This window comes from Microcebus murinus, chromosome 2, assembly GCF_040939455.1.
Source record: "Microcebus murinus isolate Inina chromosome 2, M.murinus_Inina_mat1.0, whole genome shotgun sequence".
Taxonomy (NCBI): domain Eukaryota; kingdom Metazoa; phylum Chordata; class Mammalia; order Primates; family Cheirogaleidae; genus Microcebus; species Microcebus murinus.
In genome coordinates this window covers 39244885-39261935 of record NC_134105.1, presented here as the reverse complement: position 1 = coordinate 39261935, position 17051 = coordinate 39244885, and the positions used below count along the sequence as shown (strand labels likewise).

Sequence of the window (17051 nt, the reverse complement as noted above, 5' to 3'; positions counted from 1 at the left end):
AATTAAAACTGTAGCATATTAAAAAATATGTTAATGTATATAAGCCAAAATTTGCTTTTAATTCTAATCAAGATTTAAGATCAGACACTGAAAGCTTTTTATCAAATTTGCAGAGATTTTCTTACGATCAAGGACCCATGAGTGTGAAATAACTCTCAATGTTGCCAAAAAAAAAAAATACAGTCTTACTGAGTTCTTTGCAAAAACTAGATCTTGTGTTGCCTAAGACTCCCATAATCACTATAGTAGAAAATAAAGTAAATAAAGTAAAAAATACTATAGTAGAAAATAAACTAATTGATCCGATAGATAGGAATCTATTTTTAAAAATATGCATAACTCTTTAACTCTCAATGAGACCAAAAAAAAATAAAAAAATAAAAAATAAAAAATAAAATAAAAAAAAAATATGCATAACTCTTATTCATCCTTATCATTTAAATAATTCATTACAGGAATTTCTTGTTTTATAAGTAAGCCACATAAATGTGAGGATGTTAAAAAAGAGACAAATAATTTAAAAGTAAATCAGAAGGTAGAGGTGGCTTTGCTCTAGAGATCCAAGTCTCTTCTCCTTTAAATATGCAAACAATATAGATTCTGGAAGTCCAAAGGAGGTATCTCCTTAGTAACTGCAGGAGAGAATTCCATACTGCAGCCTTCACCTGCATCCAGCAACTCTTCTTTAAATGTATTAAAGTATTCAACTTCATTCAAGTAAAGAGTTCTCCATGGTATGAGAATTATTTGCTTTCATTTATAAGCAGCATTATATACCTAACCTGAAAATAAATACTCTGGGCTTTTATAATAGGACTAAAAATGTTTTATGAAGTTAAATACGGTAGAAAAATTCAGGAAAGCATCACTATTTAGGCCGTCTTAATAAATATTACCAAATATAGTAAATATTTTAAGGATAAGCTAGAGAAAGTATTAGAGATACCACTATTAAGTACATTGGTTTATCTGTACTATATATAACCGGCATCTTTCATTTCTAAATGCCAACTTCTTAAATAAGACAATGAAGAAAAATAACTGCAATATTCTAGCACAGAAAGACAATAGCTGCCTCAACACCTCACATAATATATCTGGTCACCATAAGACTTTATAACCAAAACATTTTTAAGTAATAAATTTATTTAATATTTACTTATCTAGGTATACCTAGTATACTTATATATACCTAGTATACCTAGTATATCTATAACAGTACATTGTCACTTGTAGTTCAGAGAAAGCACTAACCTCTCTAAATCTTTTCATTTCTAATTATTTTGGACTGTTTTAAACATAAAATAGAGATTACTTTAGATAGAGGCAAAATAACAAGAACATTAGTATCAAAACTAATAAACAGTCCTAACAGGCGAGAGGTACTTTAGGACCAGAGCATTAAAAATTACTTTTATTTGCTGGTTTAGAGTTTTCAAAGCAAGATGAAATGAGAATGATCATACAATGCCTTACCCTTTCTACCGGTGAACCATAGCATGCAATGTCGAAACATAGCAGTGGCAGATGGCATTGGTGCTTTTAACTATAAAAAGGATAATAGCAGAGAAATGATGACTGGGAGACAAAACAGAAATACAGATGAAATGAATGCAAACTTGTAGTTCTTGAAGCAGAGCAAAACCTTTAAGCCAAAGGTTGCCACTAGCTTCAATTTACATTTTGAATTTTACACAGACAAACACTGCAACCTTCACAATCAGTCTTTAGACTCTTCATGCAGAGAAGCAGAACCACACTCCTCGATAAAGAAGATCAGCAACCTTCTGTAAACACAAGCCAGCAGCAGCAGCAGCCCATTACTCTCTCCCTTCACTGATTTTTATCCTTTAAATTTTTAATCTCCAATTGCAGCCAGATCCACAGTCGTTTCAAATAAATCTGTATCCACTGCAGACACAAATCTCTGCCTAACCTGCAGTACCACTTCATCCAGAATGTTCCTGTGCACTCGTTCATGCAGGATCAGTTGCAAAACCATTCAAGTCATCCAGCAAACAACCCAAAAGAGAAGGAAAGAAGCAGTTGGGACTGTGAAGAGAAAGAATCTCTTCTTTCAGCTCACCCTGGAAATGGAAGGTTTTCTGATCAACAGTTATTGTGAAGGTGCTGTCGTCCTCATCGTCTATACCAATCACAGCTCCCTGTGAAACAAAGAGCAAAATCCCAATAAGGCAAACAATGACATCAGCAATATTCACTACTGGTACAGCCCTGGAATACTCAATGCACCAACGACACTGGAAGCAGGCTCGACACAGAGAAGAGGAATCTGAGACTCTAGTGTCACTTAAGGTCAAAGAACTAAAGGCGAGGGACTGGCGGGACTCTAGTTTCCTGCACGAGTACTTTCTATACCCTGTTATAAGGGGCATGCATGTGGCAGGAGGGGGATGGGACAAACATAGAAGCCGAGTCTAGAATTTGTGTTTAAGAGGCAGCCACCTTTCTGAGCTTTAGATTGCTCTCTAAAATGGGAGTCAGAAACTTCACCAGGTTGTTAGAAGGCTAAAAGAAGGCAGGTACTCTATCAGGCTGCTTTGGTGTTATACTTGTTAGTGTAGAAATGCCAGGGGACATACGCGTCAGAACACCGTCCCAACCTCTTGTTCCAGGTGCTCCCCTAACCACTTGTACATCACTCTGCTACTGTACTTTTCACACTATACTGTGATTATCTGTTCATATGTCTGCCTCTTCCCACTGAACCACTATGAGGTATTAGAAATCAAGAACTATTTTATTTATTTTGACACATGGCACTCAAATACACATTTAGTATATATTTCTAAATAAAAGCATACACAACTCTCCAAATTTGGGGGGCGGGGAGAAACAGGGAACTGCATTTATAAGTTGTTTGTTTTGGGAAGGTGGGTAGGGTGAATTTAAACCTTTATTTATTTATTCATTATTTTTTAGAGACAGGGTCTTGCCCTGTTGCCCTGGCTGGAGTGCAGTGGCACAATCATAGCTCACTGCAAGCTCTAACTCCTGGGCTTAATAACCCTCCCACTTCAGCTTCCTAAATAGCTAGAACTATAGGCACATGCTACTATATCCAGCTAATTTTTCTTGTTTTTTATAGAGACAGGGTCTTACTGTGTGACCCAGGCTAGTCTTGAACTCCCAGTCTCAAACAATCCTCCCACCTCAGCCTCCTGAAGTGTTGGGATTACAGGCATGAGTCACTGTGCCCAGCCTTTATTATTTTTATATTTAACTACATGCATCCTGTTACAACAACAGGAGTTAAGGGAAAAGATAGGAAACTATGCAAAACAGGTAGTCTTTTCATCAGTATCCATAAGAAATAAGTGTCTTAAGTATTCCAGAGAGAAAGATCAGAGAATACAAGATAGATCAAATGCCCCAGGTTGGTGACAAGAGAAGCACTATGCCACAGACCAAATCAGACACCTTTACACTGGGGGCTGGAAAGACTCAAGGGGACTAAATACCTAATATACCATGGGGGAAAGGCTACATAGGACTACTCCTATCCCAGGAATATTAGGTAATAAAATCAAATATTTATTCATTTCTTCCCAGAGGCTATCTGAATGAACCCAAACTCTATGCAAATACCATCTACCTGAATTATCTTATTTCTTCTTCAGTTTCAGATTGGGTAGGAAATTTCATCCCCATTTTCAGATAAGGAAAGTGTCTCCAGGGAGTATAATGGCCTACCCAAGGTCACACAAAGTGTTAACAGCAGAAACAGGATCGGATCACCATTGGCATGGTATCTATCACTTATTCCATGACAGCAGATACATACACACCTCCGTGTAAGAACAGTTCATTATGGTTAACTTCATTTTGGGGTTAACTGAGTTAACCTTCTGGCTTACAATGTATCAAATATTTGTTGAGTCATAATTTAACACAAAAATATGTGCTGGATACAGCTCTGGAATAGATAACAATAGCCCCTGCCTTTAAGGCATTTATACTCCAGCAGAGGAGATAAAACATGCAAAGAGGTGAGCATAATACGAGGCAAAAGGTGATCTCTACCTGGATGAATATTGAAAACAGTATGCTCACTAACGGGTCAGAGGGCAACTGAGTGGCAGACGCTTGGTCGCGGTTGCTGCTTGGGCTCTGTAGGCACGCCAGGCAGAGAAAGTGTTCATGGTGGCTCAAGGGCTTGTCGGAGAGGCTTGAGAGGACTTGGAAGTTCAGCAGGCCAAGCTGAAGGAGGTGAGGGACCGCTTGGACCGTGTCTCCAGGGAGGACAATCAGTACTTGGAACTGGCTACTCTGAAGCATAGGATGCTGCAGGAGGAGAAGAGGCTTCACCTGGCTTATCTGCGAGCAAAAGATTCTGAGCAAGAGAAATTCTCCCTCTTTTCTGCAGCTGTGCAGGAAAGTCATGAGAAGGAACACACAAGGGCTGAGAGGACCAAAAACTGGTCCCTCATCGGGTCAGTCCTGGGGTCCCTGATCGGTATGGCTGGCTCCACCTATGTGAACCGTGTTCGGCTACAGGAGCTGAAGGCCTTACTCCTGGAGGCACAGAAGGGGCCTGTGAGTCTCCAGGAGGCCATTCGAGAACAGGCATCTAGCTACTGCCTCCAGCAGAAGGACCTTCACAACCTCATGGTGGACCTGAGGGGCCTGGTGCATGCTGGGCCAGGGCAGGCCTCTGGGTCACGGGCAGGTACTTCCCCCACCCGAAACAGAGACACAGATGTCCTTTCAGCTGCCTTGAAAGAGCAGCTCAGTCATTCCAGGCAGGTCCAGTCATGTCTAGAAGGTTTTACGAGAACAACTTCATGGCCTAGAAAAGACTTTCAGCCAAATGGCTGGGGAGGTTCAGCTTGCAAAGGCCTCACACACAGGCCTGGTGTAGCCAGCAGACAGGGCTCTGCCCAGCTCCTTGTTGGAACAGGGGAGCATGATGTTGGCACTGTCAGTTACGGAGCAGAGGCTAGAAGCCCATGTCAACAGGAACACCATCTACAGTTCGCCGCTCACTTGTGTGACATTTGTGGCCACACTGCCTGTGCTCTACATGCTATTCAGGGCCAGCTAGCCCCAGGACCATCTTCTGGAGTGTGGATTTAGTTAGAGAATCCCAGCAATGAGCTGAGCTGGGGCGGACACAACCTCAGCCTGAAGGAGCACCACATGTGTGGCTCACCAGCAGGCATACTTTGCTTTGTAGGCAACGCTCATTTATATTAATTACCAAAACTTCGTGCTAATGTCCAATTAAAATGTCTTAAGTGTTTATTTAAAACAAAACAAACAAACAAACAAAAAGAAAACTATGCTAAGTGAAAGAAGCTAGTTACCAAGGATCCCATGTTAAATGAAATGTCTGGAATAGGTAAACTCATAGAGACTGAAAATAGATTAGTGATTGTCTAGGGCTGGGGGAGGCAGTTGAGGTAAAATGGGGAATGATTGCTAATGGGTACCGTGCTTCTTTATGAGGTGATGAAAACATTCTAAAATTGACTGTGGTGATGGTTGGACAACTCCGTGAATATACTAAAAACATTAATTGTATAATCTAAATGGATGAATTGTACGGCATATGTATTATATCTCAACAAAGCTATTGTAACTCGTCCGACTCTCAAATGCCTGTTCTTTCAAGTTCCTTAATCAAGAACCGAAATATAAGTTCACCAGTCGCCTACCCAATTCAAATAGAAATTTCCAGGTTCTATACAAAATCTCCCTCATCCCATAACCACAAGAGATGCTCATTCCACCTTTGGTCTATTTTCTTAAGTTCACCAACTCTTCTCCATCCTCACTGCTATTACTCTAATTCAGGCATTCATTGTTTCTTGTTTGGTAATGTAATCTGTCTGCCTTCAGTCTGGTCACCTTCTAGTAATAGATCACAGTCCTTGCTATACCGGAGTAATATTTCTAAAACACAGATTCTTACAAGAGATAAAACCTTCCTTGGCTCTCCATGAACTAGTAGATAAAGTCAACATTGCTTCATAACGCCATTCAAGGCTATTCAAAATTTGGCCCAACCAACCTTTCTACTATCATCACCCAGCCTAGCCCTATGTGAACTGAGTCTCAACATTTCTTCCACACACTGAAAAAACACCAAGCAATTTCATGTTGCTATGTCATACCTCAAGCTTTATTCCTCCCATTTGTTAAAGAAAAGCAAAACCCCACATCTCCCTCTAGTAACCACCTCCTCTCAGTGCTTTCAGAAAGGAGCTTTTTGAAAATTGGCCATGCCTTAACAGTAACCTTTCATCCACTCCTGCAATCTAGCTTCCCTCTTCTCATTGCACCAACCTTCTCTCTGATAGGTCTCCAGTGACGATGTTTCTACTCCTTAGTTTTGTCATATAGCACTTCTCTGGAGCATGTGTTGCTGCTGCTGACCATTTCTTCCTCTCCTTCAATGGCTCTGCATTACCTAAGCTGTGCTGTAGAAATATTTCTCCCTAAGTACCTTTGGTAATCTAAATTGGAGAAAGTATTACTTTCTGGCCCACTGTACTTTCCCTTCACTACCCAAAGGGTTCTTTGAAGACTTTGGAACCTACCTAACAGTCTCCTACTCCAATCGGGTCTTGCCATTATCCTGAGTAATCTTCTATGAACATGTGCACAATACATCAGACACTCTAGCCTCTGTTTCTTGATTTGTTCAACTCAAATAAACTTCACTGCCATTCTCAGGCACTCATTCCCTATGGCAATACTCTAGACATGCACAGTCCAACATGATGCCATTAGCCAAATCCAGGTATTTAAATTTTAATTACAACTAATTAAAATTAAATAAAACTTAAAAATAAGTTCCTCAGTCAAATTATTCATATTTCAAATGCTTAATAGCCACATGTGGCTAGTGGCTGGACAGCACAAATACAGACCACTGTAATCACTGCAAAAAGTTCTGTTGGATAGCACTCCCATAGACCTTGTCACTGCAGAGCACTAAGCCACAGTAAATTTTTTTTTTTTTTTTTTTGAGACAGAGTCTCCCTTTGTTGCCCAGGCCAGAGTGAGTGTCATGGCATCAGCCTAGCTCACAGCAACCTCAATCTCCTGGGCTCAAGCAATCCTGCTGCCTCAGCCTCCCGAGTAGCTGGGACTAAAGGCATGTGCCACCATCCCTGGCTAATTTTTTCTATATATATTAGTTGGCCAATTAATTTCTTTCTATTTATAGTAGAGACAGGGTCTCACTCTTGCTCAGGCTGGTCTCGAACTCCTGACCTTGAACGATCCTCCCACCTCGGCCTCCCAGAGATTAATCCTCCTAGGATTATAGGCGTCAGCCACCACTCCCAACCCTGAAAATAATATTGAAATGTAACATATACACAAATCGTTAAGTGTACAAGCTCAATGAACAGAAGCTTCCCTTGTAACACTTCCTAATCATTAACCCTACCCTCCATCCCAAAGGTAAACACTAACCTTAGTTCTAACATTATAAATTAGTTTTGTCTGTCTTTGAACTTTCTAAAATGGACTCGTACCATTTATTTCCCTTTGTGTCTGGCTTCCTTCATGCAATATAATGTTTGCAAGATTCATCCATGTCATTGCATGAAGCACTAGTTTCTTCATGTCTATGCTTATATAGCATTCCTCTGTATGGATATCCACAATATATTTATCAATTTACTGAGGATGAACATTTATGTTGTTTCCAGTTTTCCATTATTAGAATAGTGCTGCTATGAACATTTTTATTCATATCTTTTGTTATACCTATACTTCTGTTAGATTCAAATCTAGGAGTGAATTGGCTAGGTCACAGGATATGCATATGTCAGTTTTAGTGGTTCTCAAAAGTGATTGTGCCAGTTACACTCTCGCCAATGGTATACACGTTTCCACTGCTTTACTTTCACTTTACGTCTTCACTAACACTTTTTTACTTTAGTCATTCTTGGCAGGTGAGTAATGAATGATATCTTATAGTGGTTTTAATTTCCATTTCCCTAATAACTGATGAGGTTAGGTATCTTTTTGTATTTGTTGGTAATCTGAATGTCCTCTTTTGTGAATAGTTCAAGTTTCTTGACCACTGACAAGACTGAACTATCTTCTAATTATTTCTAGAATTTCTTTATATATCCTGGATATAAGTTCTTAACTGGTTATAAATTAGGCAAATACCTTCTTCCACTCTATTGCCTGCTTTTGCACTCTCATAAAGATGTCTTCTGATGAAGAGTTCTGAACTTTAATGTAGTACAATGTATTTGATTTTATACTCTCTTCTTGTGCTTTTTATGTCTCCTTTAAGAAGTCTTTCCCAGTCCCAAGAACATGAAAATATTCTTTTTCATTATCTTCTGGGAACTTTTACATTGGATGTCAGGTGGAATAAGTCCTCCAACTTTTTTTTCTTGGCCTTTATAAATTATAAATCAACATCACCACGATAGTCACCTGGAGGAGAAGGTGAGAGCAAGTCACCATTTCTACTGGGGTCTGTTTGTTGGCTGAGAAGGTGGGAATCAGGAGTGAGTATTCTTGGCCCTTTATAAACTTTTAAGTCAGCTGGACAAATTACACACACACAAACTTGCTAGCACACTGACTAAGAACAAACTAGGATTTCCATTTATATAGATCTTCTTTAATTTCAATAATTTTTATAGTTTTCTGAGGTCTTACCCATTTTTTATAATATATATTCCTAAAAATTTGATGTTTTTGTTATTATAAATGTTCTCTATTTCTAGAAATTCATTTTCTAATTGCTAGTTGCTAGTATTAATATATTAAAATATAGTTAATGTTTGTTTAGTGACTTTGTATCAAGTAATCTTGCTGAATTCAATTACCAATTCTAATAGTATATCTGTAGAATCATTGGGATTCTCGTTATGCTCAGTTAAGTTGCTTTGAATAACCATTTTATTTCTTCTACTTAAATCCTTATATCTGTTTCTTGCTTTATTCACTGGCCAGGACATCCTACTACAACAAATGCAGTCATCAGGTAGAAATTCTAAACCTTCCAGCTATGCCCTTTCTGTAGAAGACTCACTTGTATCTAAACCCATCTCACTTCCTTTCCATTTGTCATGCTGGAAAAGGTATTGGTCTTCTAAAACCCAGCCCTCTCCACTCATGCTCCATCCCTTATCACCTTTTCTCAGGTCTCTTCCTCTGCCAGTCTTCAACTTCCCTTTCTCTCTCTACTGCATTTACACATACTCAAGTCTTGGCCCTCTTTCACAACGACCCTTTTCAATTCCACATCTTCATCTATCAATTGGCCCACCTCTCTGCTTCCCTTCCAGTCAAGATTATTCAGTTGTCCAAGCCTCTGGCCTATAATTTATCTTATCCTTCCATTCCTTAGAGGATATGTAACCTCAATGGCTCTTCCTCACCTTCACACAAAGTGACCATATGACCCAGTTTGCCTGGAACAATCCTGAATTACTCCTATTGTTCTGGTACAATAATAAATAGATCTCCCTTTTACTCTCAAGAGTGTGTGGTTTAAGGGATATGGTCACTCTCTGCCACAGCCCAGCCTAGTGACTGGTTCCATTTCTACCTTCTAGTCTCATCTCTCATCAAACTGTATACCCGAACAGCTTGAGGTTTACTGATTGCCCCAAGTTCTCTCCCACTACCTTATCTTTGCCCATGTTCCATCTGCCTGAAACATCCTTCCTCTCCTTTTATCTGGGTTTAGAGCAATTATTTTTTACATGTGGTAAAGCAAAACTCCCTTTGAAAATCTATATATGGAGTGGTGTTCTATTGTTAACATAAGTTATTTGTTATGCTAACCTACCAAAATATCAACGTTTTAATTTCAAACTCTGCTTTTATGGCCCACTGTGCCAATATGATAAACATATGTATCTTTCAGAGACCTCTTGTGATTTTTTTCAAGGTTACGGATGGTCAACTTTTTGGGATCTGTTAGTATTTGAACTTACCAACATGGCTGTTGTTCCAGGGTCACACTACCCAGGCTCTAGATAGAAAATAACTAGAACTACATAGGCTTGTCCAACTGGATGAATTTCCTGACTTCCCCTATTTTCCTTCTTTCTATGTACATGGACACACTTCAGACATGAATCATAGTTCTGGTGCCAAAGACAGAAAGATAGTTTTAGTCTCATGGCTGGGAAAAAAACAGAATTCTGGCTATCTGGGGGCCAATCTCCCTTTGGAAGAATGAGAGAAAAGTGGGCTGGTGAACTGGTTCCAAAGATAATAAAAAAAGGAATGATGACTCCTCTGAGACATAGATTGCTCACATAGCTCATAAAAGGAATGTAAACAATGCTAAGAATATGGAGCACAGCTACTCCCATTGTAATTCCACAACCACATACTTTCCATCACTGCTCAAATGACATTAAAAATCTATCTCAGGCCGGGCGCGGTGGCTCACGCCTGTAATCCTAGCACTCTGGGAGGCCGAGGCGGGCGGATTGCTCAAGGTCAGGAGTTCAAAACCAGCCTGAGCGAGACCCCGTCTCTACCATAAAAATAGAAAGAAATTAATTGGCCAACTAATATATATATATATATAAATCAGCCGGGCATGGTGGCTTGTGCCTGTAGTCCCAGCTACTCGGGAGGCTGAGCCAGGAGGCTCGCTTGAGCCCAGGAGTTTGAGGTTGCTGTGAGCTAGGCTGACGCCACGGCACTCACTCTAGCCTAGGCAAGAAAGCGAGACTCTGTCTCAAAAAAAAAAAAAAAAAAATCTATCTCACATTCATATTGAATTTAAATATGCCAAGATTTAGGCGAACAAGTTATTACTCTTCTTTAGAGATTAAGAAACTGAGACCAAGAGAGGTAAAAACGTTTACCCAAGGTCCAACAACTAAAAGGCAGAAGAGCTGAGCGTGGTGGCTCACACCTGTAATCCCAGTACTTTGGGAGGCTGTGGCAGAAGGATCACTTGAGGCCAGAAGTTCAAGACCAGCCTGGGCAACATAGCAAGACCTCAACTCTACAAAAATTTAAAAATTACCAGGTGTGGTAGCACACACCTGTAGTCATAGCTACTCATGAAGCTGAAATAGGAAGATTGTTTGAGCCCATGAGTTCCAGGATGCAGTGAGTTATGATTGTTCCACTGCACCCTAGCCTAGGTGACAGAGTGAAAGACTATCTCCAAAAAAGGGGGTAAAGGGGACAGAAGAATATCAGGTCTGATCCAACACCACTGTTACAGTAAGCAATATTCACTATTACTTCAACATACTTACTAAAACATCTCTTCTGGGCCAGAAACAGTAACAGCCAGAGGGAATATAAAGAGGAATAGGATATGTCTCTGCCCTGGAGGAGCACATAGTACAGAGCAGGGAGAGAGAATTCAACAATGTAGAAAGAAGCAGGAAGGCTGAAGGTCCAGTATGCTCACCAAAGATGTTACAGAGGACCTGCTTTAAGCAACATTCATTGATTCAACAAGTACTGAGTTTTCCAGGCACTGTTCTTTCTAGGTGCCAGTAATAGAGTAGTGAAAAATTTGCTTTGCTTTTTTTCACTTAACATTTTACCTTCTTATTTCTTCATACATGAATTGAATGTACATATCATCCTTCATACATTTTGAGTATTCTTGTCTTATTTACTGATTTATATGCATTCTTTTGGGTTTTCTTTTTGTCTTCTTAATATACAGGAGTTCTTTATATATACTAAATATTAAATTTGCCCATTTTATATATTATAAATATTTTTTCTCCTGTCCATAGGTTGTCTTTTCTCTTTGATTGTGGTATCTCTTTTTTGTTCAAAGGTTTTAAAATTTGAATGAAGTTTAAAATTTCATTTTAGGCCGGGTGTGGTGGCTCATGCCTGTAATCCTAGCACTCTAGGAGGCCAAGGCAGGCGGATTGCTCAAGGTCAGGAGTTCAAAACCAGCCTGAGCAAGAGCGAGACCCTGTCTCTACTATAAATAGAAACAATTAATTGGCCAACTAATATATATAGAAAAAATTAGCCAGGGATGGTGGCACATGCCTGTAGTCCCAGCTACTCGGGAAGCTGAGGCAGTAGGATTGCTTGAGCCCAGGAGTTTGAGGTTGCTGTGAGCTAGGCTGATGCCATGGCACTCACTCTAGCCTGGGCAACAGAGTGAGACTCTGTCTCAAAAAAAAAAAAAAAAATTCATTTTAAACCCACAATGCCTCTGGAATTTGTGTATATAGCACAAGGTGTAATTTTTTTTCCATATGAACAGCCAATTGGCCTAGCTTCATTTACTAAGTGATAGTGTCTGATTTGTAATGCTCTGTCATAGACCAAATACCCATATATGCATGGTTCTATTTCTCAGCTTTCTTTTCTGTTCCACTGATCTATTTATTTTCCCTTATACTGTACCATTTTAATTACCATAGTTTCATAAAAAATCTTACTATCTGGAGTGGCAAGTCCCCCAACTCCTTATTCTTTAAAAGTGTCTTTCCCCCTTCACCATTTTAAATGACTTTTAGAATCACCCTGTCAAGTTCTTTGATAAGACTAGTTGTGGTTTTGACTTGAACAGCATCATGTTTATAGATTAATTTATGAAGAGTGAGCTAGGTGTGGTGTCCTACACCTGTAATCCCAACACTGGGAGGCCAAGCAAGAGAATCACTTGAGGCCAAGAGTTCAAGATCATCCTGAGCAACACAGAGTGCAGTGGTGGGATCATAGCTCACTGAGAACCTGGAACTCCTGGGCTCAAGCAATCCTCCCACCTTGGCCTCTCAAAGCACTGGGATTACAGGCATGAACCACTGTGCTCTGACTCTTTTTCATTCTTAATATTTTTTATCTGTGCCTTTCCCCACCCCCCAAAAACAATCTTACTAGGGTTTATTTCATTACTTTTTACATAGATTCATCTTTCAGTTTGTTGGTGCTCTCTACTGTTTATTACCAGTTTCATTATTGTATTCTCTTTGTTATTTTCTTCTTTCTACTTTTTCAATATTACTCTTGATTTTTCTAATTTTTGAAATGTACTTCAATCTGTTTTACAATATATTCATTTAAGATTATAAATCATGTACTCCTATAGATGCAGTTTTAACATGTGGTCTTTTCAATATTATTAAGGTTTAAATACTGTATAATTTCCATTATGATTTTTACTTTGACCAATGAGTTATTTATTTATTTATTCCAGCATATTGTGGGGGTACAAATGTTAAGTATATTGCCCTTACCCCCCCACACCCCAAACCAATGAGTTATTTAGAAGTATGTATGTGAGGGGTTGGTTGGCTACTGTTTTGTTTAGGGACTTCTAATTTATTCCATTGTTGTCAAAGAATGTTATCTATGTGACCCTGGGTCTTTGGTATTCTTTTTCAATAACAATTTTAATTTTTTTCATAGAGTCTTTGATGTCTAACAAAAGACTTTACCAAGCTTTCTTATAGTTAGCACTTGCCCAGAATATATTTTTCCATCACTTTCTTATTTAATTTTAAATTTATAATTATGAAATATTATAACCATTCAGAAAATACAGTACTAATGACATCTATGTACCAATCACAGAGATTAAATAGATGTTTGTATCTTGCCCAAGGGAACAGATTTTCAATGTTAAATTCATAGAAAAGAGATAGAACTTGCAAAAAGGCTACTGGATTCACAAGAAAGACCAAAATCAATAGAGTGATTTTCACAATGAAATGACAAGACAATTAATAAAAGTTCTTATATGATATAGATCTAAGGGGACAAGGAAGACATTCTTAAGGTTATACATTAACCTAAAAATAATACTTTATTGTATCCATTCTAAGGTGTCACTTATTATAAGATGCATTCCAGTGCCAAGGATGTTTATTTTTTTCTTATTTTTTATTTTTTTTTATATTTTTAGAGACAGAGTCTCACTTTGTTGCCTAGGCTAGAGTGAGTGCCGTGGCATCAGCCTAGGTCACAGCAACCTCAATCTCCTGGGCTCAAGCAATCCTACTGCCTCAGCCTCCCAAGTAGCTGGGACTACAGGCATGTGCCACCATGCCTGGCTAATTTTTTTTTTTTTGTATGTGTATTTTTAGTTGGTCAATTAATTTCTTTCTATTTTTAGTAGAGACAGGGTCTTGCTCTTGCTCAGGCTGGTTTTGAACTCCTGACCTCGAGCAATCCTCCCACCTCGGCCTCCCAGAGTGCTAGGTTACAGGCGTGAGCCACCACGCCCGGCCTAGGATGTTTGAATATGAAAAAAAATGCTGTGATATCAATGAAATAGGGCACTAGCAGAAGTTGGCGCTGCAACTATTAATAATCTGTCGTAGTACACTGCTAACTTTTGTGATGGACTAAAAAAAAGAGAACAGATGATGCCTCCCTTAGGGAATCACAGTCAACTCTGATACCTAGCACAATATGTAAATGGAGGACTCGGCTTCATTGGATTAGGTAAAAGAGAATTACTCTAAGTCACATATGAATTATTAATAATAGTTTTCAAAGACACACAATACATTTAGCATTAAAACTTTGTTTAATATAATTCATCTTACTTTGGTGATTCCTAAGGTCCTATAGAATTCTTCAGAATTTAAGATTCACCTGTATTAATAGTAATTATAGACTGTAACAATAACTACCGTTCACTAAGATCCTACTAAGTCCCAAATACTGTGCTTGGGTACTTTTTAAATATATTACTTAACTTGATATTAACAATTCTACAAGTAAATGGCATGATGCCCAACCCAGAAATAAAGAAAATAGGGCTCAGAGTTGAATAGATGACTTGCCAAAAGTCACAAAGCTAGTAAGTGGCAGAATCCAGATTTGAATTTCATTTCATGTATGCTCTTGTTCTTGCCTCTACCCCATATTGCCTCTTTAATGTGGTCACTTCTCCATTTTGCAGATATTACCTCAAAATCTCAATATTTTGCTTTTCAGTAGTATGTGGGGGTAGGAATCAGACCACATGACTCAACCAACATTTTATTTTTTTCATCAAGAAAAGGGCACCATCTAGTGGCACAAGCTTTGTAACCAACACAGTCAAAGGAAGTTTTTCACTTTTCTGCTTTCCTCCGCTGGTTTTATACTACCTTGCAACAACTGGGGTGTCTGCATTAGCTCTTGTTGTAAAGAGGAATGGAAGCCTGGTAACATTAGAGACTGAACACCATTTTTGAATGAGACAGAACAAAATTCAATACCAGACTCACCATTTCCCTGTGACCTTGGTAAGTTACTAACAGTAGTCTGGTCCCTCATTTGCCTGACAGGGCTATCATGGGAATACATGTGAAAATCATCTAGCACATGCCTGATTGAGCTTCCATCAAGGTTCCTTAGCCCCTTTCCTTCTCTTTTTATGTTGGATGTTTTACTTTGTTTTTTAGAAAACATATACCACTGCCTTATATTGTGTTTAAAATAAATAATTTCCATAGTTCTTTTGTATGCAAACCATAGTAAAGGCAAATTTCCCAACATTTATTTACTGATTATTATTCTTATAAATACTCAAAAATGCTTATTGCTAATTTTGTATGCCTATTTATTATGTGCCAGGCAATTGTGACAGTGGATAAGAGCTTACTATCAAGTAGGTAGAACAGACAAGTTAACATGTAATACTATGCAACAAGTACTTTCATGACTATAAGTAATAACCGTAAAAAGGTAGAGGAAGGGGGAGAACCAAACCTGTTGGAGGGATGTGAATCAGAAAGGGTTACATTGGAAAAGTCTCTTAAGAGATAAGTTCACCAGATAGGGAATACAGAACTTTCATGACATAAGAAAAAATAAGATTGAAGAAATGAGGAATGAAGACCACAGTGAGGGAACAGGAAGAAGTATAGTGTGATTGGAAAACAAGATGGGATGGGCTGAGGGAGGAGCAGGATCAGTGTACAGTCGATGATAGTTCATTAAGCTAACATGTAACCTAGATGATAAGTGTATTGTCTATCATCACTGTCATCTTCATCATCGTCGTCAACATCAGCATCTTTAGCAGTTATTATACCATTTCCTATACATACATAATTGCTAAGCCTCACAACAACCCTACAAGTTATATCACTATATCAGAGGTTAAAAAATTTGCCCAGTATCACAGTGTCTGACAGGGGTGGAGCTAAGTGAGAGTCAGCCTCAGATCTCTCTGATTCTTTCTACATCAGTGGTCCCAAACTTGGCTGCACAACACAATTACCTGAAGAATCTGTTTAAAAATAAAGGTTTCAGAATACTATTCTAAAACAGCATGTCTAGAAGGTAGGACTTAGAACCTGTATTATAAATAAATTCTCCAGATGTTTCTTGAATAGAAAGCCAAATGACAGTCTAACTTCTTGAAAATATCTCAAAGCCTCTTAAAATACACACGCACACACTACTAATAGGTTGTATCTATGTGTCAGGTACCTAATGTTCACAAAATTCTGCAAGAAGGGCATTATAATCCCCACTTTAACGATAAGAAAACTGAAGCTCAAGAAGCTTATAAGTAGCTTTTCTCTTCCAGTCAACAAAGCAAAGGGTAAAAATGGGATTCAAACACAGGTATTTCTGGTTCTTCTCTGTCACGCTTTGCGCTGGGGCAGAATTCTAAGAATGACCCTTGCCCTTGTCTAATCTCCTCCCCTTTAAGTGTGGGTAGAAATTATGAATCTGATATCACTGGAAAGATTATGTTACATTAAATGGCAAGAGGGAGATTATCTGGTGGACCTAATCTACTCACATGAAGCCTTTTAAAAGCAGAGCAAAGTCAGACATTCTGACTTGAACATGGAAGGGGGCACATGACCAAGAATACGTGCAGCCTCTAGAAGTTGAGAGCAGACCACAATTACAGCCAGCAAAAAAACAGGGCTTAGTTCTACAACCATAAGAAACTGAATTCTGCCAACAACCCAAATGAGCCTGGAAGAGGAATCTTCCTCAAGAGTCTTCAGACAAGAGCACAGCCCAGCCAACTTTTAGATTTCAGCCATGTGAGACCCTAAGCATAGAACCGAATTGAGATGTCTGACCTATAAACTGTGAGATAATAAATGGGTGTTTTTGCATGTGTGGTAAAACATACT

General features: G+C 38.7%; 1 protein-coding gene and 1 pseudogene across 6 annotated transcripts in view; one reads left to right on the top strand and one right to left on the bottom strand.

Annotated features, from left to right (window-relative positions):
* The window catches only part of OSBPL9 (oxysterol binding protein like 9), a 174162-nt gene that overhangs the window by 114032 nt on the left and 43079 nt on the right, over nucleotides 1–17051 (bottom strand). For 5 of the 6 annotated variants that reach the window (XM_012776195.2, XM_012776196.2, XM_012776194.2 and 2 more), the window contains exon 3: nucleotides 2087–2165. The exons of the other annotated variant lie outside the window; for it this stretch is intronic. In XM_012776195.2, the coding sequence (XP_012631649.2) occupies nucleotides 2087–2165 (79 nt within the window). The remainder of the gene's footprint in view (nucleotides 1–2086; nucleotides 2166–17051) is intronic. 6 annotated transcript variants of the gene reach the window in all.
* Nucleotides 4162–5133, top strand: LOC105877547 (mitochondrial potassium channel pseudogene; annotated as a pseudogene).